The 23,342-nt window shown below is 63.4% G+C and overlaps 2 protein-coding genes across 10 annotated transcripts; one reads left to right on the top strand and one right to left on the bottom strand.

The window, feature by feature from the left end:
* Window positions 1-149: 149 nt before the first annotated feature.
* Window positions 150-11,306, top strand: CRELD1 (CRELD disulfide isomerase 1). 6 transcript variants are annotated; one of them, XM_070051132.2, is made up of 12 exons: window positions 183-297; window positions 724-916; window positions 1,058-1,140; window positions 2,545-2,704; window positions 8,649-8,759; window positions 8,909-9,000; window positions 9,186-9,362; window positions 9,456-9,551; window positions 10,192-10,275; window positions 10,356-10,451; window positions 10,547-10,681; window positions 10,784-11,306. In XM_070051132.2, exons 4-12 carry the CDS (start codon window positions 2,583-2,585, stop codon window positions 10,996-10,998), a joined length of 1,128 nt encoding a protein of 375 aa, XP_069907233.1. In that variant the 5' UTR covers window positions 183-297; window positions 724-916; window positions 1,058-1,140; window positions 2,545-2,582; the 3' UTR covers window positions 10,999-11,306. The 6 variants fall into 6 exon arrangements, 5 of the variants coding, with proteins under 5 accessions (XP_051687981.3, XP_051687982.3, XP_069907233.1 ...); XM_051832021.3 differs by lacking the exon at window positions 2,545-2,704 and having other exon boundaries at window positions 150-297; XM_051832022.3 differs by lacking the exon at window positions 2,545-2,704 and having other exon boundaries at window positions 165-293.
* Window positions 11,307-11,522: 216 nt separating this feature from the next.
* Window positions 11,523-18,840, bottom strand: PRRT3 (proline rich transmembrane protein 3). 4 transcript variants are annotated; one of them, XM_008249933.5, is made up of 4 exons: window positions 18,703-18,840; window positions 14,753-15,802; window positions 14,443-14,598; window positions 11,523-13,566 (listed from the first exon to the last, which is right to left on the bottom strand). In XM_008249933.5, the coding sequence occupies exons 2-4, from the start codon at window positions 15,744-15,746 to the stop codon at window positions 11,774-11,776; spliced, it is 2,943 nt and encodes a 980-aa protein (XP_008248155.4). In that variant the 5' UTR covers window positions 15,747-15,802; window positions 18,703-18,840; the 3' UTR covers window positions 11,523-11,773. The 4 variants fall into 4 exon arrangements, with proteins under 4 accessions (XP_008248155.4, XP_051687947.3, XP_069907223.2 ...); XM_051831987.3 differs by lacking the exon at window positions 18,703-18,840 and adding an exon at window positions 18,539-18,691; XM_070051122.2 differs by lacking the exon at window positions 18,703-18,840 and adding an exon at window positions 18,312-18,530.
* Window positions 18,841-23,342: the final 4,502 nt, after the last annotated feature.

Raw genomic sequence — 23,342 nt, 5'->3', positions numbered from 1 at the left:
ACACACGTGTCTCAGCAGCCGGGCTGCCCAGCTGTGGCCCTACCCCCGCGGCCCTTTAAAGCCCGGACAGGTGCAGCCTGGCGCCGCCTCTGGTTGGCGGGCTCCGGGTGACGTAACGGCACATGGCCCGCCGCCATTGGCTGCACGGCGGGCCCCGCCCCCGGGCTGCGGCGCCGGGCGAGGCCGTGCGTTTCACGCAGGCGGTGGCGGCGGCGGCGGCGGCGGCGTTGGGGACACTGGGCCGCCGGCGCCCGCGGGCTGAGCCAGTCGCTTCCTCCTCCTCGGCGGTCTAGGCGGGTCTGGACCCTTCCCCGCCGGCTCGCGGGCCTCCCAGAAACCGACCCTTCTCCTCATATCCGGATCCGGGCTCCTCCCCCGGGGCCGCCCATCCGGTCTCCTCCGCCTCAGTATTTGGAATCTGACCCGGTCTCCCTGTTTCTGCCGACCCGGCCCCGCAGGGTTCTTACTCAGGCCCTAACACGATGGGCTGACTCCTGCCCCCCGTGCCCAGGGCCCGGGCCACTCTCCCCATGCGGCGCGGATAACTCGCTCCCCTCCCTCCTGGGGTCCCACCCCTCCCCCTTGCCCTGCGGTACCCTGTTCTGTCCCCCTTTAAAAACGCAGGTTGGGACCCCCTGCCCCGTGCCACCTTAGCACTGACCCTTGTTTCTGGGATCTGGGCCCGGCCCCTGCGTGACACCTCCCCACGCTCTCTCTCTGCAGGTGCCCCAGCCTGGGAAGCATGGCCCCCCGGCCGCCGAGGGGGCTGGGCCCCGCTCTGCTGTGGGGCCTGAGCCTCTTCCTCAGCCTCCCGCGCCCAGCGTGTCTCCAGCCCTCTCCGCCTCCCCAGCCTTCCCCCCCGCTGGAGCCCCACCCGTGTCGTACCTGCCGGGGACTGGTGGACAGCTTCAACAAGGTGGGTGCCCCGCAGGCTCCAGGGAGGGGCCAGGTCTCGGCGTGGTCGCTGCGCAGGCGGCCTGTGTGCGGGCAGTGAAGTGAGGTGGGTGGGCGTGCTGCGTGCGCCAGGCTGTTAACTGATCCTCTGCATTGTTTCCAGGGCCTGGAGAGAACCATCCGGGACAGCTTTGGAGGTGGGAACACTGCCTGGGAGGAGGAGAAGTTGTCCAAGTACAAGGACAGGTGAGGGGCTGGGGCTGGGGCTGGGACAGTCTTCACTCCCACTCTCTGCTTTCCTGGTGGGGTCTGGGGGCTCCCTGGGGGTGGGGCGCTAACTCACGGAACAAGCATCATCTTGCTGGAGGTTCTGTTCTTGCTGAAGAGACTATGAAAATAAATAATCTAGCCCAAGGTGGGCTGCGGGAGAGGGTGGGGCCGGGTGCTGAAGACCCCAGGGGAGCAGGCAGGCCGTGGGAGGGTTGTGGGAGGGGTCTGTGGGGACTGAGGGTGGCGTGAACGGTGGAAGGTGCTAGAAGCTGATGGCAGAGGCCCAGACAGGCTTTCAGACGTGGCTGAGTGCCATGGGAGGCCGTTGGGAGGATTTGAGCAGAGATGGTGTGGTCTATGGGTGCCTTTATGAGGGCACTGGGCTGCAGTACCACAGACAGACGTGGGCCCGGGGTGGAGGCCGGGGCGCATCACAGGCTGGCCTGCAGACTTGGCCATGGCTTCGTCAGGAGACTCGAGAGGAAACGTGGAAGAAAAGACGTGTGCCCAGTTTGGGCCGTGAGCACCTGGGGGAGTCCTGTGGCTCTCTGCTGAGATGGCCGAGGTTCAGGGGAGGCGTGGGATCGGGAACCGGCTGCGTTGAGAGATCCGGGTTGACCCGGGGCTGGGGAGAAGTCGGGACTGGAGGGTGGTCAGGAGGGGAAAGCCCTGGGAAGGCAGGAGCTGGTGTAGACAGGCCTGAGCCTGCAGGTGAGACAGAGGAGCAGGTGGTCGGGTTCACGGCTGGTGACCCAGGGAAGGCAGCTCTGCTCGCACAGCCGCGGGTGCTCCCCTGTGAAACGGGAATACACCTGTTTGCCCACGTTGGAGGACTGTGATAACCACTGGAAGGAAAGCCTCTGTTACTCTTCCCTCCGTGGGCCTCACTCCCCTCGTGGGGAAAAGTGAGCGAGCGCTGGCCTGGATAACCTGAAGGCACCACAGCTCTGAATTGGCTCCTGGGTGGTTTGTTTTTTTTTTTTTTTTTTTTTTTTTTTATAATTTATGTATTTGAAAGGCAGAGGCAGAGAGAGAGGTCTTCCATCCGATAGTTCACTCCTCAATTGGCTGCAACGGCCAGAGCTGCGCCGATCCAAAGCCAGGAGCTTTTCCAGGTCTCCCACGTGGGTGCAGGGGACCCAAGTGCTTGGGCCATCTTCTGCTTTCCCAGGCCACAGCAGAGAGCTGGGTCGGAAGTGGAGCAGCCGGGACTCCGGCTGCCCATATGGGACACTGGCAGCGCAGGCAGTGGCTTTACCCGCTACGCGATGGTGCTGGCTCCCAGGGGACTTTCTTTAGTCAGCTCCTCCTCTGTGTGATGCACCGTGCCAGGCCCTGTGGATACATGGTGCTCTGCATCATTGATTCGTTGTTTCGCAGTGAAATTCAGGAAACTTGCCGTTAGGGACGTGTCGTGCATGCCCAGTGTGGAGCAGCCATCGCCACTGTCTGCCCTAGAACATTTCATCACCCTGAGAAGAAACCTCACGCCCATTCGGCACTCCCGCCTCATCCTCCCCGCCCCAGCCCACACCCACCGGTGAGCTTTAGTCAGGCAGAAATCCCTCTGGGCTCGCGACTGCGTTGGCACCGCGTGCTGTGGCCTTGGGGCCGGGCTGCTGCCTCTTAGCGTCCCGTCTTCCGGGATCGTCGTCCCTGACACCTGTGCCAGGGCCTGGTTGCTGTCTGCCACGGTGTACTGTGTGCAGCTGGAGTACTGGTCACCACAGTGCTGTGTGCGGCTGGAGTACTGGTCACCACAGTGCTGTGTACAGCTGGAGTACTGGTCACCACACAGTGCTGTGTGCGGCTGGAGTACTGGTCACCACACGGTGCTGTGTGCAGCTGGAGTACTGGTCACCACACAGTGCTGTGTGCAGCTGGAGTACTGGTTACCACAGTGCTGTGTGCAGCTGGAGTACTGGTCACCACAGTGCTGTGTGCGGCTGGAGTACTGATCACCACAGTGCTGTGTGCAGCTGGAGTACTGGTCACCACACAGTGCTGTGTGCAGCTGGAGTACTGGTCACCACACAGTGCTGTGTGCAGCTGGAGTACTGGTCACCACAGTGCTGTGTGCAGCTGGAGTACTGGTTCCCACAGTGCTGTGTGCAGCTGGAGTACTGGTCACCACACAGTACTGTGTGCAGCTGGAGTACTGGTCACCACACAGTGCTGTGTGCGGCTGGAGTACTGGTCACCACACAGTGCTGTGTGCGGCTGGAGTACTGGTCACCACACAGTGCTGTGTGCGGCTGGAGTACTGGTCACACACAGTGCTGTGTGCGGCTGGAGTACTGGTCACCACACAGTGCTGTGTGCGGCTGGAGTACTGGTCACCACACAGTGCTGTGTGCGGCTGGAGTACTGGTTACCACAGTGCTGTGTGTAGCTGGAGTACTGGTTACCACAGTGCTGTGTGCAGCTGGAGTACTGGTTACCACAGTGCTGTGTGCAGCTGGAGTACTGGTCACCACAGTGCTGTGTGCAGCTGGAGTACTGGTCACCACACAGTGCTGTGTGCGGCTGGAGTACTGGTCACCACAGTACTGTGTACAGCTGGAGTACTGGTCACCACACAGTGCTGTGTGCGGCTGGAGTACTGGTCACCACACAGTGCTGTGTGCGGCTGGAGTACTGGTCACCGCACAGTGCTATGTGCACCTGGAGTACTGGTCACCACACAGTGCTGTGTGCGGCTGGAGTACTGGTCACCACAGTGCTGTGTACAGCTGGAGTACTGGTCACCACACAGTGCTGTGTGCAGCTGGAGTACTGGTCACCACACAGTGCTGTGTGCAGCTGGAGTACTGGTTCCCACAGTGCTGTGTGCGGCTGGAGTACTGGTCACCACCACAGTGCTGTGTGCAGCTGGAGTACTGATCACCACAGTGCTGTGTGCAGCTGGAGTACTGGTCACCACAGTGCTGTGTACAGCTGGAGTACTGATCACCACAGTGCTGTGTGCAGCTGGAGTACTGGTCACCACACAGTGCTGTGTGCAGCTGGAGTACTGATCACACAGTGCTGTGTGCGGCTGGAGTACTGGTCACCACAGTGCTGTGTGCAGCTGGAGTACTGGTCACCACACAGTGCTGTGTGCAGCTGGAGTACTGGTCACCACACAGTGCTGTGTGCGGCTGGAGTACTGGTTCCCACAGTGCTGTGTGCAGCTGGAGTACTGGTCACCACACAGTGCTGTGTGCAGCTGGAGTACTGGTCACCACACAGTGCTGTGTGCGGCTGGAGTACTGGTCACCACACAGTGCTGTGTGCGGCTGGAGTACTGGTCACCGCACAGTGCTATGTGCAGCTGGAGTACTGGTCACCACACAGTGCTGTGTGCGGCTGGAGTACTGGTCACCACAGTGCTGTGTACAGCTGGAGTACTGGTCACCACACAGTGCTGTGTGCAGCTGGAGTACTGGTCACCACACAGTGCTGTGTGCAGCTGGAGTACTGGTCACCACAGTGCTGTGTGCGGCTGGAGTACTGGTCACCACAGTGCTGTGTGCAGCTGGAGTACTGGTCACCACACAGTGCTGTGTGCAGCTGGAGTACTGGTCACCACAGTGCTGTGTGCGGCTGGAGTACTGGTCACCACAGTGCTGTGTGCAGCTGGAGTACTGGTCACCACAGTGCTGTGTGCGGCTGGAGTACTGGTCACCACAGTGCTGTGTGCAGCTGGAGTACTGGTCACCACAGTGCTGTGTACAGCTGGAGTACTGGTCACCACACAGTGCTGTGTGCAGCTGGAGTACTGGTCACCACAGTGCTGTGTGCAGCTGGAGTACTGGTTATCACAGTGCTATGTGCAGCTGGAGTACTGGTCACCACACAGTGCTTTGTGCAGCTGGAGTACTGGTCACCACAGTGCTGTGTGCGGCTGGAGTACTGGTTCCCACAGTGCTGTGTGCAGCTAGAGTACTGATCACCACAGTGCTGTGTGCAGCTGGAGTACTGGTCACCACACAGTGCTGTGTGCAGCTGGAGTACTGGTCACCACAGTGCTGTGTACAGCTGGAGTACTGGTCACCACACAGTGCTGTATGCAGCTGGAGTACTGGTCACCACACAGTGCTGTGTGCAGCTGGAGTACTGGTCACCACACAGTGCTGTGTGCAACTGGAGTACTGGTCACCACAGTGCTGTGTACAGCTGGAGTACTGGTCACCACACAGTGCTGTATGCAGCTGGAGTACTGGTCACCACACAGTGCTGTGTGCAGCTGGAGTACTGGTCACCACACAGTGCTGTGTGCAGCTGGAGTACTGGTCACCACACAGTGCTGTGTGCAGCTGGAGTACTGGTCACCACAGTGCTGTGTGCAGCTGGAGTACTGATCACCACAGTGCTGTGTGCAGCTGGAGTACTGGTTACCACAGTGCTGTGTGCGGCTGGAGTACTGGTCACCACAGTGCTGTGTGCAGCTGGAGTACTGGTCACCACACAGTGCTGTGTGCAGCTGGAGTACTGGTCACCACACAGTGCTGTGTGCAGCTGGAGTACTGGTCACCACAGTGCTGTGTGCAGCTGGAGTACTGATCACCACAGTGCTGTGTGCAGCTGGAGTACTGGTCACCACAGTGCTGTGTACAGCTGGAGTACTGATCACCACAGTGCTGTGTGCAGCTGGAGTACTGGTCACCACACAGTGCTGTGTGCAGCTGGAGTACTGATCACACAGTGCTGTGTGCGGCTGGAGTACTGGTCACCACAGTGCTGTGTGCAGCTGGAGTACTGGTCACCACACAGTGCTGTGTGCGGCTGGAGTACTGGTCACCACACAGTGCTGTGTGCGGCTGGAGTACTGGTCACCACAGTGCTGTGTGCGGCTGGAGTACTGGTTCCCACAGTGCTGTGTGCAGCTAGAGTACTGATCACCACAGTGCTGTGTGCAGCTGGAGTACTGGTCACCACACAGTGCTGTGTGCAGCTGGAGTACTGGTCACCACAGTGCTGTGTACAGCTGGAGTACTGGTCACCACACAGTGCTGTGTGCAGCTGGAGTACTGATCACCACAGTGCTGTGTGCAGCTGGAGTACTGGTTACCACAGTGCTGTGTGCGGCTGGAGTACTGGTCACCACACAGTGCTGTGTGCAGCTGGAGTACTGGTCACCACACAGTGCTGTGTGCAGCTGGAGTACTGGTCACCACACAGTGCTGTGTGCAGCTGGAGTACTGGTCACCACACAGTGCTGTTTGCAGCTGGAGTACTGATCACCACAGTGCTGTGTGCAGCTGGAGTACTGATCACCACACAGTGCTGTGTGCAGCTGGAGTACTGGTCACCACACAGTGCTGTGTGCAGCTGGAGTACTGGTCACCACACAGTGCTGTGTGCAGCTGGAGTACTGGTCACCACAGTGCTGTGTGCAGCTGGAGTACTGGTCACCACACAGTGCTGTGTGCAGCTGGAGTACTGCTTACCACAGTGCTGTCTACAGCTGGAGTACTGGTCACCACAGTGCTGTCTACAGCTGGAGTACTGGTCACCACAGTGCTGTGTGCAGCTGGAGTACTGGTCACCACACAGTGCTGTGTGCAGCTGGAGTACTGGTCACCACACAGTGCTGTGTGCGGCTGGAGTACTGGTTCCCACAGTGCTGTGTGCGGCTGGAGTACTGGTCACCACACAGTGCTGTGTGCAGCTGGAGTACTGGTCACCACACAGTGCTGTGTGCAGCTGGAGTACTGGTTCCCACAGTGCTGTGTGCAGCTGGAGTACTGGTCACCACACAGTGCTGTGTGCGGCTGGAGTACTGGTCACCACAGTGCTGTGTGCAGCTGGAGTACTGGTCACCACACAGTGCTGTGTGCAGCTGGAGTACTGGTCACCACACAGTGCTGTGTGCGGCTGGAGTACTGGTTCCCACAGTGCTGTGTGCGGCTGGAGTACTGGTCACCACACAGTGCTGTGTGCAGCTGGAGTACTGGTCACCACACAGTGCTGTGTGCAGCTGGAGTACTGGTCACCACAGTGCTGTGTGCAGCTGGAGTACTGGTCACCACAGTGCTGTGTGCGGCTGGAGTACTGGTCACCACAGTGCTGTGTGCGGCTGGAGTACTGGTCACCACACAGTGCTTTTACGTTGTGTACGCAGTGTTGGCGGGAGGTCGGTGCTCGGACTCCCCGCGGATACTGAAGTCTGTAGGTACTTGTAATCCGGGCACACGTCCTCCTGTAGACTGGAATCATCTCTGGTGGCTGGTAGCGCCTGTTCGAGCATAAATGCTGGCACGCCGTGGCACGGGGTTGCTAAGGAAGAAAGTGCGTCTGTACATGGTCAGCACAGGTGCAGTGTTTGTGTGTTTATTTATTTATTTATTTTGGCAGACAGAGTGGACAGTGAGAGAGAGAGAGGGAGGTCTTTCTTTTTCCGTTGGTTCACCTCCCAATGACCGCTGTGGCCGGTGCACCGCGCTGATCTGAAGCCAGGAGCCAGGTGCTTCTGGTCTCCCATGGGGTGCAGGGCCCAAGCACTTGGGCCATCCTCCACTGCACTCCCGGGCCACAGCAGAGAGCTGGCCTGGAAGAGGGGCAACCGGGACAGAATCCGGCGCCCCGACCAGGGCTAGAACCCGTTGTGCCGGCGACGCAAGGCGGAGGATTAGCCTAGTGAGCCGCAGCGCCGGCCATGTATTTTTTTTAATACCTTGAACCTGAGGTTGGTTGAATAGCGCGGGTGCAGAAGCCAAGGGCTGACCGGGCCCCCCACCATGGAGTCTGCTCAGTCCCCGGGCGCTGGGCTCGCTTCCTTTGTAAGCGGCGCTGCTGTGAGCGCTCGCCTGCAAGGTCTTGTCTTGACTCCTGGTCTCCCTGTTTTGGGGAGAACGTCCAGGCGCGGGGTTGCTGAGTCACGTGGTGACGCCATGTGTAAGCTGGGGAGGAGCCGTCTTCCCCATTGTGTGCCATTCTGCTTCCCCCCCTGGGGGGCCGGCGGCTCCACTGTCCCCACTTCCTTGCCAGTCTGTGCTGTCTGCTTTGACAGGCAGAGAGAGGGAGACAGAAAGAGATCTCCCCACCACTCTCCAGTTGCCCACAGCAGCTGGGGCTGGGACGGGCTGAAGACCGGTTTCCCCCATGGAGGCAGGGACCGGACCACCTGAGCCATCAGCTGCCACCTCCCAGAGTGGGCATCAGCAGGAAGCTGGACTCTGGAGTGGAGGCGGAGCTGAGCCTTGAACCCGGGAGCCCCAGGGTCGCTACACCAAGCGCCCCTCCCCCAGCCCGGGGCGTTGTGTTTCATTGTTCAGACGCAAGGGATGAGGCGTTTTGCAATGAGCCTTCAGGGGGAGCTACTGTCCCCATTTCACAGATGGGACAACCGAGGTTAGGGGACTTACTCAAGGTTGCATGAGGTTTAAACCCAGGTCTGTGTGGGTCCTGAAACAACAGCCCTTCCTGTATGCCCCTTGGTCTCCCGCTGGGTGTTGTCAAGGGCGGGGGGGTGTGGCGTTCCCATCGTCCCCTGTCCGCAGTGAGACCCGCCTGGTGGAGGTGCTGGAGACCGTGTGCGGCAAGTCGGACCTGGAGTGCCACCGCCTGCTGGAGCTGAGCGAGGAGTTGGTGGAGAGCTGGTGGTTCCACAAGTGAGTGCCCGGGAGCCGGCGGCACACACATTCCAGCTGGGGGCCCGGCTTCTGTCCAAGAGAGGCCGGATCGATCGTGGGCCGTGGGGGGCGGGGGCCGGGCAGTCGCCCGGCGCAGCCTCAGTGCCTGCCGCACCCTCCCCGCCCAGGCAGCAGGAGGCCCCCGACCTCTTCCAGTGGCTCTGCTCAGACTCCCTCAAGCTGTGCTGTCCTGCAGGCACCTTCGGGCCCTCCTGCCTCCGTGAGTTCCGGAAGCTCCTCTTGGGGGAGGGGAGGGGCTGCCGAGGCCGGGGTCTGGTGAGCTGTGGCCCTGTGAGCTCGGCTCCCGCCTGGCTGCCGGGCCCCCGTTTAGTGACGTGTAGGACGAATTCTCTGCTATGTCCAGGTTATGCACGGGGTCTCACCCAGTTTGCTGTCTGCCCACAGCCTGTCCCGGGGGCGCAGAGAGGCCCTGCGGTGGCCACGGGCGCTGTGACGGGGAAGGGACGCGAGGGGGCACTGGGCACTGCGACTGCCAGGCCGGCTACGGGGGCGAGGCCTGCGGCCAGTGTGGCCTGGGCTACTTCGAGGCAGGGCGCAACGCCAGCCATCTGGTGTGTTCCGGTAGGTAGCCAGAGGCTGCGGCGTGGGGCTGGGGTGGAGCGGGGGGAGGGGGGACACCGGCCAGCCTGCCCTCACACTGCCTGTTCCACGCAGCTTGTTTCGGCCCCTGTGCCCGCTGCTCTGGGCCCGAGGAATCAAACTGTTTGCAGTGCAAGAAGGGCTGGGCTCTGCACCACCTCAAGTGTGTGGGTGAGTGCTGGGGTACTGGGGCCTGGCTCGGTCCCACACGCGCGCGCGGGGCCTCCACCGACACAGTTGCCATCTCCAGTGCTCTCAGCCTTGCTGGAGAGGCCGACGGTCAACCAGGCACTACAGGGCACGCCAACCTGTGCGTGGGGAATCCCGAATCTAGCTCAGTGGAGGAGGTGCGGAGGAACCAGGGAAGGCTTCCTGCAGGAGGTGTCATTCCTGCCAAGTGTTGAAAATTGAGGAGGGGCTAGCTAGGGGAATGAGGGTCCCGCAGCTGGGGGTCAGGCTTACCCCGTGCCTGGCCGCCTAAGTAGACAAGGGTGCGGGCCAGGCTGCCGTCTGGGATAGGTTCCCTGCGACAGTGGCCGTCCCCAGAGGTTTTTCTCTCGGCCCAGCTGTGAAGCGAGTGGTCCAGGCTGACGGGGAGCTTCCTGTCGGTCATCCAAGCACCGGGCGCCCGCCGCCTCGCTGCTCCGTCAGGCGAGGGAAGAACCACGTGCAGGCACTGTCCTGTGGCCAGGCTGCTGGCCCCCTTCCACGGCAGGTGCCCTGGAGACTGTGGCCCCTGGCAGGGCAGGGAGGGGCCGCAGCCGCCCCCTGCTGGGCGAGTGTGCTCTTCCCACCCCGCCCCTCTCTGCAGACATCGACGAGTGCGGCACCGAGCGAGCCACCTGTGCGGCCGACCAGTTCTGCGTGAACACGGAGGGCTCCTACGAGTGCCGAGGTCCGTGTCCACCCAGCCCCCGGCCCGCGCCCGCCCTCCGAGCCACGGAGCCCCTCACGCTTCTCTCTCTCTCTGTCCAGACTGTGCCAAGGCCTGCCTGGGCTGCATGGGGGCGGGGCCGGGCCGCTGCAAGAAGTGCAGCCCCGGCTACCAGCAAGTGGGCTCCAAGTGTCTCGGTGAGTGCGCGGCCCCCGCAGGCGTGCGGTGGGGGAGGGGCTGGGTGCGTGAAGCCGGGCCGCGGGTCAGCGCCACGCCCCTGCCCCTGCTGCAGATGTAGACGAGTGTGAGACGGTGGTGTGTCCGGGCCAGGACGAGCGCTGTGAGAACACCGAGGGCGGCTACCGCTGCGTCTGCGCCGAGGGCTACAAGCAGGTGGGCGGCCTCTGCGTGAAGGAGCAGGTGCCAGGTGAGCCCCGGGAGGAGAGGGGAGGGGAGGGGAGGACCCTCGGCCTCCCCGGGGTCCAGGGCAGCCCGCTTGGCGTCGGGTGACGGCCGCGCCCCTGCCCAGAGTCCGCGGGCTTCTTCTCCGAGATGACCGAGGACGAGCTGGTGGTGCTGCAGCAGATGTTCTTCGGGGTCATCATCTGCGCCCTGGCCACGCTGGCCGCCAAGGGCGACCTGGTGTTCACCGCCATCTTCATCGGGGCCGTGGCGGCCATGACCGGCTACTGGCTGTCGGAGCGCAGTGACCGCGTGCTCGAGGGCTTCATCAAGGGCAGATGAGCCCCCGCCCACGGGGTCGGGGCAGCTCGGCTTGTCGTGGAGAGTGGGGTGCGCACCCCCGCCTGCCTCTCGGGGTCCGGGAAAAGCAGCCCCGAAGGCAGATGCTGGTCCTGGCCGGGGAGCACTGGACAGGCGGCAGCGCGTGCGCTGGGGGCTGCCCATGAGCCTCGGCCCCTGCCTAGGGCGAGGGGGCCCTGCTGGGAGCTGCATGCTGCCCCCTGCTCTGCTCCGTGTTCACCGCGCCCCCACCCCACCCGCAGCCTCTGACTGATGCACTGATCTCAGGAAATAAAGTCTTGGAAAGTGGAGACGCTTCGGTCGGTCTCGTTGCCTGTGCCGCCCCTCCCGGGGAAGTGTTCAGGGGAACGCGGGGCTGTGCTGTGTGCGGGCCCGCGGCTCCTCTCCACTCCACTCCCCGTCCCCATGTGGGGCTTCTGCAGGCGGAGCCGCAGGCGGTGCGCCCCCCAATCCCGGGGGCTGGTACCTCCCGGCGGGAGCCCCGCCTGGCCAGAAGGAGGCGTAAGCCAAGTCCCAAGGGTTTATTTCTTTGGCACAAAGAGGACAGGCTACCTTGACAAGCCAAGGTTCATCTCTCTGCGCCCGGGAATCCGGGCACCAGGTCTCGTGAGTCCCACACGCCCAGACCCACACATGTCCACCCTGTGTTCCGCGGAAGTCACGGCCTCTGTGCAAAATACCCGCTGAAAAAAAAAAAAATAAGATTTGAAGACAGAAAGGGAGGGGCGAGTTCACGTCCAGCTGCCCCGGCGGCCGCTCAGAGCTCGATGGTATCACTGGAGGCGCTTCGGGAGTCCCCGGGCTTGCCGCGCGCCTGGGGCTCGCTGCGGGGCTCCCCGGGCCGGGCTGGGGCTGGGGCCGGGGCCGGGGCCGGGGCTGGGGCCGGCGCAGGCAGCAGCTGCACAGTGCTGGGCAGCTCATCCAGGGGCAGACTGTCCACCGACGACAGCCCGTGGCGCCACGGGTTCCAGCTGATCTTGAGCGAGCCCTTGGAGAAGCTGTCCAGGGAGCTGCCGGAGGCTACCCCGCCTGCCCCGTCGGGCTCGTCGGCCACGTGCGGGGGCACCGGGCCGCGCACGCGCACGTCGCTGAGTGACCGGCAGCGGCCGGAGCGGAGGAGCGAGGCGCCCGCGGCGTCGGGCTCGGCGTCCGCGTGGCTGCCCCGGCGCTGCCGCAGGGAGCCCCCCGGCTGCGGGGAGGCCAGGCCGCGCAGGCCGCAGCGCCGGAACACGCTGTCCCGCACCAGGTGCTCCCGGAAGAGCGCCGCGTCGATGCTACGGCTCAAGTTGATGGGCGACGGTGGCCGCAAGTCCAGCTCGCTCAGCGACGGCGCTGGCCCCACGCTGCCTCGGGACAGCCCCGGACCACCGTGGGGACCGCGGCCCAGCGACGCGGCTGAGCCCCAAGCCCCCGAGTTGGGCGTGGCGGGCGGCCCACCGGCCTCTGCCGGGTTGCGGATGAGGCTCTTGCTGATGTCCAGGCCGCCTGCGCCGACGCCACTGGACCCCGCGTAGCAGTTATTGGGCCGCTCGGGCACCTCGCTCTTGCCCGAAGGCGCGGGGCACGCCAGCCTCAGCAGCTTGGCCCAGCAGGCGTGCTCCGTGGGTGGCCGGGGTCGCGCCGCGGCCACCGCGGCCAGCGCCATGGCGAGCGCCCAAGTCAGCTCCAGCAGGCGCAGCCAGAAGTGGACGCCCCACCAGGCCCACGAGAAGCGGCCCACGCGGCCCGGGCCCGGGTACAGCCAGAGCGCGGCCGCCAGCTGCAAACCGCTGGCCAGCAGCCCCAGCGCGCCCGCCACGGCCAGCAGCCGCGGGCCCGGCCTGGCATCCCAACCCCGCGGCCCGTGCAGCAGGCGGCGGCGGCACAGGCACAGCGTGCCCAGAGCCACCGACGCGCCCCAGGCGCACGACAAGCCCTGCGCCAGGAGGTTGAGCGCGGGCCGCGCCGACAGCAGGTCTGTGGCGAGCAGCCCCGCGCCATGCGCCAGCGCCAAGGCTGCCAGCAAGAGCGAGTTCTGCAGCGGCGGCGGCAGCCCGGCGCCCAGGCCGAGCAAGGTGAGGGCCGCCAGCGCGGTGAGCAGCAGGGGGAAGGGCAGGTTGTAGAGCACCAGGCCTGCGCGCGGGCCCAGCCGCGCCTGCGAGCCGTACGGGTCGGTGAGCATGTAGGCGGCGCGCAGCCCTGAAGCCACCAGCACCAGCGCGGCCGCCGCTAGCGCCAGCCGGGGCCCGGTCGGGGCGGCCGCCAGCGTGGCCAGCGCCAGCAGGGCGGGCAGCAGGAAGAGCACCCCCACCCCGTAGACGTGCAGCTCCCAGGAAAAGCTCAGCACCCGCCGCAGAGGCCCCCAGCGCAGCGGCGGTGCCGTGGCGTTGGCCGGGGGGCTGGAGGCCGGGGCTGGAGCTGTGGAGCTGGCCGAGGGCTCCGGAGCCAGAGGCTGGCCGAGGGCTCGCTGGGTGGTGACTCGAATGAGGCCCCGGCGCGACGTCGAGGGGGCCTGGACTGGGGGCGCCGGGGGATGGCTTTGGGGGCGCCCGGGCCACTCCTCGGGTTCATCTGCAAGAACAGGAAAGCAGAGCATTTTGGATTTCCCACTGTTCTCCAGTGTGCTTGGGGCTCATGCGACTTTTCCAAGCACGCCTGCACCATGGAGGCGGCAGCCGGTGGTGTGCGCCGGGCGGCGTGTGCCAGGATGAACCCGAAACGGAAACGGAGCTGTGCTGCTGAGTTCACCCGGTTCTCAGCACCGCCTGCAGGTCAGCATCACGTGGAGACCCAGGAGCTGGGATTTCTTGGGAGGGGGCCTGGGCACTGGATTTTTTAATTAATTAATTATTTTTAAGAGGCCAAGAGCTCCCATCTGCTGGTTCACTCCCCAAACGCCCTTAACAGCCAGGCCCGGAGGTGGAAGTGGGAACGGGAACATACCCAGCACCCCCGTGAGGGACGTGGGCACCTTTACCGAAAGGCCACATCCCTGCGAGTTTTAGAAAGCTCCCCCAGTGACTTGCCCGAGCTGGGAGTCACCACTGTGAACATAAGCAGGCTTCCAGAAGGCCACGGAAAATCGAATTAGAAGATGAGCTCACGCAGGTACAGAAATGCCTGAAAGCCACGCGTGGGAGAGCTCATGCCACGCCGAGCGGCAGCCGTGCGCTGTGAGAGGACCACACGGATGTCAGCTCTTCTGCACCGAAATTCGCCCACTTGATTCCATGTCCCGTGAGCTTTTCGAAGCACATATGTGTTACATGTGTGAACACCCCAGCCCCAAAGGGCGAATGGCTTTGGAGCACCCAGTGGGCGTCAGTTTGTTAGCCCAGGCTCTCTGCAGGACGTGCCGGCCGCTCCCTGTGAGCAGGTGCCTTCCCCGGCTCCCAGCCTGCGCCCCCTCCACCTGGGCCTCATGCGGGTTCTGGGCCACGCCCTCACCTGGCTGCGGGGCCCCCACGGGGCTCTCTGTTGTGTTTGTAGAGGGGCCAGGGTCCAGGAGGCCAGGGATGAGGGACTTGGGGGTGCCTGGAGCCTCCACCGCTCCCCTCACCCGCTGGGGGGAGACGGGGTCTGCCCCATTCATGGCCGCGACCTCTGCAATGACAAAGTGGTCATCACGCTGCTCGCCCCCCACAGGTCCCCAAACCCAGCCCCCCGGGGGGTGCATGGTCACAGCCACACAGGCCCAGTGGTCACCTTGAACATGCCCGGTTCCTGGCCCCACTCAGCCCCGCACTCCGGCACTCACCTGGCTGCCCGCCGGGGGCCGCAGAAGCTGCAAGGCCTGTGGGCTGGGGTCCTGGGGAAGCCGTAGCATTGGGGAGGTCAGCATCCTTGGGCGGGGGGCCTGGGGAGCTGACTGCCCAGGTCTCCCCAGCTCCTGTGTCTTTTGGGGGCTCGGCTGGCAGGTGCTCAGCAGGGGGGAGACTTCGGGCCAACGCCAAGTCCGCCTGGGCCCCCGGCTCCTGAGAGGACGCTGAAGCATTGTCCGGGGCTGCTGGACCCTGCTGGGTGGCGAGGGGGCCTTGAGCCACCTCCTGCAAGTCCTCTGCTGGCCCACCGCCTTCTTCCCGCAGCGGCCCCTCGACAGCGCCCGCGTGCGGCCCGAGAGTGTGCACGGGGCCCCGGGGCGCCGAGGGAGGAGTCTGTGGACCCCCAGTCTTGGCTCTGGCCTGCAGCCCCTCCTCTGCAGGTAGTTTCTGTTCTGCTCGGCCTCCAGGCTCCCACGGGGAGGGAGGAGCCGTGGCTGCCCTGAGTTGAAGCCGGGGAGTCGTGGGGGTGAAGGTGAGATGTGGGGGTCCCCCTGGGCGGGGAGCCGGTGCTTCCTGCTCCACTGCCTCGGAAGGTCCTGTCCAGCCCTGGGAGCTTGGCCCTCGAGCCAGCTGCAGGTCGTCGGTTCCTGGGAGTTGTCCTCTCGGAGGCCTCCGGGCTGCTGGGGGCCCATGCAGGGCGGGGCCGGGGCCGGGGCCGGGGTGTGCGGGCCTCCCGGGCACTTGTTCGGCAGGAGCCTGGGGGAACTCGGGGCTCCAGGGGCTCTCATCCCTAGGGTGCTCCCACAGGAAGTCCAGCGCCTTGGGCTCTGAGCCCGCAGGGCCCTGGAAGTGGGCTTCTGGGGTCAGGTGGGATTTTGAGTCTTCAACAGGCGTGGAAAAGCCCCGGCCCAGAGCGCGGCCGGCCCCCAGGGATGGCAGCAGTGACAGCAGCAGGAGGCCCCGCACCCGGCCCCACAGGCTGGCGGCCATGGTTTGCCTGACTCCCGGGCCTACAGCCCTCAACTTCCAGTCCTCACCGGATGAACCTACCGGAAAGGAGAAGGGGGGGGGGGACAGGTGAGGGCAGGGGCTGGTGGGAAATAGGATGACATGTGGGCACAGCTGCCGGCCTGCATTTAAAACTGCCTCTCTTGGGCCGGCGCCGCGGCTCACTAGGCTAATCCTCCGCCTTGCGGCGCCGGCACACCGGGTTCTAGTCCCGGTCGGGGTGCCGGATTCTGTCCCGGTTGCCCCTCTCCCAGGCCAGCTCTCTGCTGTGGCCAGGGAGTGCAGTGGAGGATGGCCCACTGGGAGACCAGGAGAAGTACCTGGCTCCTGCCATCGGATCAGCGCGGTGAACCAACGGCAAAAGGAAGACCTTTGTCTCTCTTTCTCACTGTCCACTCTGCCTGTCAAAAAAAAAAAAAGAAACTGCCTCTCTGGCCCTGCCCTGTTCCATACCGTCACGGCTCCCCACTGGCCTCAGGAAGACAGAGCAAGGCTACGGCCGCCCCCCGCGGCTCAGTGCCCCTGCAGCGCCCACGCGCTGTCCTTGACCCTGCGTCTTTGCTCCTGGTGCGCCTTCAGCTGGGGACGCCCTCTCCCTCTCCTCCCCTTGCTGTAATCCTAGTTTGCTGTGTTTCTTTAAAAAAACAAAAACAAAAAAAAAAAAAAAAAAAAAAACATTCATTTGTCAGGCAGAGTGACAGCAGAGGGAGAGAGCTCTTCCCTCCGCTGGTTCACTCCCCAAACTCCCCCAAATGTCCACAAAAGCCAGGGCTGGGCCAGGCTGGAGCCAGGAGCCCCATCCGGGTCACCCACGTGGGTGCAGGGGCCCAAGCACTCGGGCCATCTTCCGCTGCTCTCCCAGGTGCATTAGCAGGGAGCTGGATTGCAAGTGGAGCGGCTGGACGTGGAACCAGCGCTCCAATATGGGATGTGGGTGGAGGCTTAACCCACTGTGCGGCAGCGCCAGTCCCTAAAACCCTGTTCTTAAAGGCCCAGCTCAAGGGGAGGACGAGACAGGACCTGCTCCGGGGAGGGACCCACGTTCGAATGCGGTCTCGCCGTTTCCTGGGTGAGCCACCTTTGCTCTCCGCATCAGTAAAATGGGGTCATATGATGACAAACAAGAGCCCTCCCCTGAGACTCAGAGAGCCAGTCAGACACGGCCGCGACTGGAAGGAGCTGCGGCAGCAGGCAGGAGGGCCACCCCTGCAGTTTTCCTCTGTGCACAGTTTTCTTCCTTGGCCTCTCCCGTCGTCTATGTCAGCGCATCACTGGGACACAGGGTGTGTGGCTGGCCCTAGGGACAGAGCGGCCACCAGGAGGGACAAGGCTGCCCTCAAAGCACTGGCGTTCTGGATAAGCCAGGGTGCCCAGAGCCCCGAGGCAGCGTGTACGCCAAACCCCGAGTGGGAGGAAGGAGCCAGGCCCCCGAAGACAGGAGGAGAAGTGTTTGGCAGAGCAAACAGCCAAGTTCAAGGGCCCCGAGGCAGGGGCCAGTCGGGAAGGTTCAAGAAATAACCTTGGGGCCGCTGCTGTAGCACAGCGGGTTAAGCCGCCGCCTGCCACGCCAGCATCCTGTGTGGGCGCCAGTTGCAGTCCTGGCTGCTCCACTTGTGTTCCAGCTCCCTGCCAATGCGCCAGGGGAAGCAGCGCAAGGTGGCCCCGTGCTTGGGTCCCTGCATCCATGTAGGAGACCCAGACAGGGCTCCAGGCTTCTGCTTCCAGCCTGGCCCAGCCCCCGCCGTAATGGCCATTTGGGGAGTGAACCAGTCGATGACTGTCTCTCCCTCTCTCTCTAATTTTGCCTTTCAAAGATGTAAATCTTAACAACAGAGGCGTGGCTGGGCAGAGGTGAGGAGAAAGTAGCAGGAGATGAAGTCGGGCTGGCAGGGGCCATGGGAAGCCCCGGGTTTTATTCCCTGTGGCACGGAGGCAGGGACGAGATCTGAGGCGTGTTTATGGAGGGCACAGGGACCAGTGCAGGCGCCCGGGGAGACACCTTGTGCCTTGTTTGCCTTTAGCATCCTCCTCCAGGAAGCCCTCCTCCCCGAGCCTCCTGGCACTGCTGACCCTGGTCACACTGTGCAGCCCTCTCCTCCCCTGAGTGGCCTCGGCCCCAGCCCCGCCAGCCCCCGCCCCCCCCCGTGTGGACCTGGCCCCAGGTAGTGCTCTCCAGATGGGCCGGATGGGGCTCCTGTGACCAGGGCAGGGCGGGGTGGGGGGCAGTGTGAAAGCCCAGGCCCGGGGTGTTGGTGCCGCAGCTGCTTCTTCCCTCTCTGCTCAGCAGCTGTGCCCCCAGGCCCCTGGCTGTAGCCCCCCCCCACCCCCCAAGGCAGGTACTGGCCAACCACAGTGACCCTGGGTCAGCCTCTACCGGCTTGTGCTAAACTTAGCTGCATGCCGGTTCAGCTGCCCGCTCCGAGCAGAGGTGGGGATACCCATTTCTCGGGGTGGAGATGGAGGTTCAGAGAGCTGGAGCACCTGGCCCAAGGTCACACGGCCAGCTGAGTGGACACAGGCGGGACCGTAAAGCCCATGGCGGCTCACCTCGCCCGGGGAACGCTTTGCAGAGGAGGAGCTGGTGAGGAACGTGCCATCCGCTTAGCACGCTCCTCCAGAGACGTGGGCACCTGCAGCCCGGGCGGGGGTGGCCCGGCGCTGCGGTCCCAGTGCTGGGGAGGCCTGGGGCGTGGGGGGGTCCCTCTGCCGCAGGGCCGGGCAGCGGCGGGGGCCGCCGCAGGGCAGCCTCCCGGAGCGGGTCCAGCTCGGGTTACCTCTCCTCCTCCTCGGGCTCCGCTCGCCCTGGCTCGGCGCCTTCCCGCAGTGTCCCGGTGAGGGTGGGCCGCGTGTGGATCCAGTCGCCGGCGCCCTCGAAAGGGCTGCGGCCCCGCTCGCCGCCCGGCCCCGCCATCGCCCCCTCCCCGGCCCCGCTCCTCACCTGGGCGCCGCGCCCGCAGCCCCCGCGATCACCTTGCGCGCGTCCCCGCAGCCGCCCGCCGGGATGCTCAGACGCGGCTAACAGAGCCCGGCGCTGCCGATCGCCGAGCCCGCCCACAGCAGCGCCGGCCCCCGCTTAACCCTTTCCCCCCGAGGGCGGGCTCCACCCGCAGGGCCGGCCTCCCCGGTCTCCGAGGCGCACGGGGTTCCGGGCGAGCGGAACTGAGATCATCTGCGCGGGGCGTGGAGAAGCTGTCCGCAGCCCCGGCTTGCATGCCGCCCGGGACGGGGAGCTCACTGCCTTCCCGGCTGCAGACCCGCAAGTCCTTGCGGCTTTCGGGAAGCTCGTGGAAAACGAAACGCAAGGAGGGGCTCATTTTGGTTCAGGATTTTTTGAAATCTGCAGCTTTTTTTCATGGTGCGCATTTTCGGCTTTGGACACCCGGAGAAGCGCTCCCCACCCCCATCTCCTTAGGGAGCTCTGCCTGCGGCTGCTGGGCGCCCTCAGCTCCTTTTGGATGCGTGTGGGTCTCTAACTCTCTGCCCCCCTCCCCCAGCCTCACACTATATCCTGGTGCATTTTCCACGCACCTGTCTGCAGATCGACCTCATTTCTTGTGCGTGCTGTTGAGGATTCCGGCCCTTGGGGCTGGACGCCTGGGCTATTTCTATCCTGTTCGGGAGCAGGAGCGATGGGGCGGGGGCTGCTCTTGGGTGGGCCTCTCTGCACTCAGGCGCTGCCTGGCCCATCGGATTATTTCCTAGCTGGTTTACGGGCCTGCATATTTGAAAGTCTGGTGGACTCTGGTAAAATGCCCAGGTCCAGGGCCGCTGCTGCGGGGAAACCGGTCAGTGCACCGCTTCGGATCCAGCTCCTGGCTGATGAGTCTGGGAAGGCAGTGGAAGGTGACCCAAGTCCTTGTGTCCCTGCCGTCCGTGGGGGGCACTAGTGGGAGTTCGTGGTCCTGGCTTTGACCTGGCCCAGCCCTGGCTGTTGTGGCCATCTCGGGAGTGAACCAGCAGGCCAGTGGTCTCTCTGTCTCTCAGTTGCTCTGCCTTTCAAATAAATCTCTTTTTCAGTTGCCCCCAAATTGCTCCCAATGCATCAAACGCCCATCAGTGCGTCCAGTCCATTAAGGGAAACGCACACAAGGGGTGCGGGGAGAAACGGCAGACTAACGCAAGGGGAAAGTCTCGGCGGGTTGTTCTGTGTTTACTCTTCAGCCATCGGATGAGAGCGGTCCACGCTGACCGTCTCTGTCCAGGGGACGCAGGCGTGTTCAAAGAACAAGTTCCCTGCCTCGCCCTTAGCTCTCCAGCGCGGCTCCCGCGCCTTCACTCTGCTTCCAAAGCACGCCCCGTGCACAGGACCACACTGTGCAGTGTTCTGTAACAATGCCTTACCCGAAACAGTGTGTGCTGCAAACACTCACACACACACTCACACACAGAGAATTGTTTTTCATTTATTTGAGGGCAGAGAGCAATAGAGAGACAGAGGTCATCCGTCCACTGCTGGTTCATTTCATTTATTTGAGGGCAGAGAGAGAGAGAGAGAGAGAGGTCATCCGTCCACTGCTGGTTCACTTCCCAAAACCCTGCAGAGGCCCGGGCAAGGCCAGGCCGAAGCCAGGAGCCAGACACTCCATCAGGGTCTCCCGCCTGGGTGGCAGGGGCCCAGCTCTGAACCAGCACCGGCTGCCTCCCTGTGTCCCTTGGCAGGCAGCTGGAATCAGAAGCGGAGCTGGCAGTCTGCGACGGCTCGCGCACTTCCCACGCGGTGCCTTACCCACTCGCCAAACGCCCACCCGCGGCCAGCAGTCGCCGGCCAGCCCACCAGCTCCGTCCTCTGCTCCAGCCGTGTCTCCTCAAGCAGCCCGGGGTGCCCTGCTGCCGGAGGAGAGCCGCGGTGAACAGCCCCCACACAGGGCAGAGCGCACAGTGGAGCTGAAGGGGCCGCCTGTTGGTGCAGAGGCCTCTGAAATGCGTCCACATGAGGGCTCTTCACAGTGTTCATGGAGCATGCCTATTATGAAAGGCCCAAGCATACATTTCAGTGTTTTGCACCAAAGTACACCTATCTTTTAATTCTATCTTTTCTGTAAAATTTTTTTCCAAGGTTAATTTTACCTATTTGAAGGGCAGGTGGATGGAGAGAGAGGGAGGAGCAGAACGATCTTCTGTCCCCCGGTTCACTCCCGGGTGGCTGCCATGGCTGAGGCGGGGCTCAGGCCTGGGGTCGTCTTCCTTCTCTCTTCCTTATCGATGGGCGTCGCTCTTCCACTCTGGGCCTGTGTAGGGCACTGGCACACAAGCAGCACCGTCTGCAAAGAACCCCCAGGGCCGGCGCTGTGGCACGCTGGGCTGAGCTCTGCCTGAGTGCCGGCGTCCCGTAGGGGACTACCGTGTCTGCTCTCTCCGCGTCCATCCATGCACCCTGTGCCCTGATGGGATTATTTATTCAAGATTTTTTAAAAGGATTTATTTATTTATTTATTTGAAAGCCAGAGTTACAGAGAGGCAGAATCAGAGAGAGAGAGAGAAAGAGGTGTCTTCCATCCAGTGGTTTACTCCCCAAATGGCTGCAATGGCTGGAGCTGAGCCAGGAGCTTCTTCTGGGCCTCCCACGTGAGGCCAGGGGCCCAAGCACTTAGCCATCCCTCACCGCTTTCCAAGGCCCGAGTGGAGAGCTGGGGCCGAGGAGGAGCAGCTGAGCCCTGCCTCCGGGGTCGCAGTTTCCCTATGCCCACCCCTTAGGCCCCACAAAGGCAGCTCTCGTGTCTCTGGGGTCGTCTCCCGCCAGGCCGATCGTTCCAGTTCTTTCCGCCTTCCCTCGTGGGACAGGACGCTGGGCCCGCACCATGGCGCTTCCCGTTTGCCTCTTAGCAGCCCCACGGTGTCCCCGTGGAGCGTGACTCGGGGATGAAGCCAGGTGGGAATGAAACAGCTCCACGCGGAGCAGGCTGTGGTGCCCGTCCCTTGGCTGCTCGGCACTGGTCCCCCCCACCCTCATCTCTGTGCACGGGTGGTTTCCTGCACCCAGTGCAGGCTCTGCGTCCATGCGTCTGATTTTGGTAGATCTATCCAGCCATCTGAGGAGTCATCTGCAGTGTTGGGGTCGTCCAGGATCCATTCCCCTTCCTGACACCTCCCATTTCCTCGGGGAGGGGAGATCACGTGTCCTCCCTGTGGGCAGGTGCGGAGAGGGCAGCCCTAACGCCCACTGCCAAAGCCGGGTCCAGCTGCCTGCTCCCGTGAGCTTTCTGCTGAGCCTCTTTGGAGACGTTAAGATTCCCCCAGGCTTCAGGCTGGCGTGGCGCCCTTCCTGAGTCTCTCCTGGGTCGGCCCACCCCAGCCCGCAGGACCTGCGGCTCCGCGGCTGCCCCGGCTGGAGCCAGAGCCCCGTGGTGTTTGCAAGCCTCTGCTTGGCCGGGTTCTGAGATTCCAGACAAAGGGAGGAGATTAGGATCGCTCTGGCTAGAGGCCGAGATGCAAGCTGACTCCATGGAAAGAGGAGGCTGGCTGGGGTGCCCGTGAATGGCATGGTGGGGGGACAGGAGGTGGCGAGCGTGGGAGGGCACCCCCGGGCTCCGGAAGGAGCTGCCAGCGTCATCCTGGAGGCTCCGGGCTGGCGGAGATGGGTGGGGATGATTCCAAGGGACAGGCAAGGCATGGGTGCTGCGTAGCTCACCACCGCCTATGGATTTTTTCCACTCTTTTTTATATTTTTAAAGCTTTATTTCTTTATTTGAAAGAGTTATGGGGGGAGGGGCGGGGAGACAGTGAGGTTGTCCATCTGCTGGTTCTCTTCCCAGATGGCCACAAAGGCCTCGTCAGAAGCTTCATCCCACGTGGGTGGCAGGGGCCCAAGCTCCGGGGCCGCCTTCCCCGGCTCTCTCAGGTGCACTACCAGCGAGTTGGATCAGAAGTGGGGCGGCCGGGTCTCTAACCGGTGCCCACATGGGACGCCTGGTGCAGGTGGTGGCTTACCCAGCCGTGTTCTTTTTTAATCCCCTACGTGTTGTTATGCTCGTCATGTTAGAGCTACAGCTCAGAGAGGTAACTTGGTAACGTCACTTGGCAACTAAGAGGCCAAGCCACAGTCTGACTGTAGAGAGAGTGCTTTTTAAATTTCATTTTAAAAGATTTGTTTATTTGAAAGGCAGAGTTAGACAGCCAGGGAGGGAGAGACACAGAGAGATCCTGCATCCGTTGGTTCACTCCCCCAAATGACTGCCAATGGCTGAGGCTGGGCCAGGCTGAAGCCGTGAGCCTGGAACTCCGTGCGGGTCTCCCCCGTGGTTGGCAGGAGCCAAGTACCTGGGCCCGCACCTGCCCCTCCCAGGCTCATTAGCAAGCTGCTGGATCAGAAGTGGAGCCAGGACCTGCTGTTAGTCACATTGATAGCTCGAGGGGCCATAACACGGCCCGAGGCAGCTCCCGCCCCCCAGGAAGAAGCTGAGAGCCCGAGAAGGAGAGGGAGGACCCCCCCCAGCTGCCAGGTGGCTCTTGTTGTTCAAGTTGAGTCTGAAAATAGGCTCCAACTGGGGTCGCTGAAAAGGACTTAAAACCAACAGAGCCGAGCGTGGGCCTCCCGGCGAGAGCGAAAGCGCAGGCAGTGGGGAAGGCGGCGTGGCCGGC

The sequence above is a fragment of the Oryctolagus cuniculus genome, chromosome 10, assembly GCF_051225735.1.
Source record: "Oryctolagus cuniculus isolate XC-2025 breed Fujian yellow rabbit chromosome 10, ASM5122573v1, whole genome shotgun sequence".
NCBI classification, from domain to species: Eukaryota; Metazoa; Chordata; class Mammalia; order Lagomorpha; family Leporidae; genus Oryctolagus; species Oryctolagus cuniculus.
Note: the sequence above shows the minus strand (reverse complement) of the source record. Positions and strands in the feature narration are given on the sequence as shown.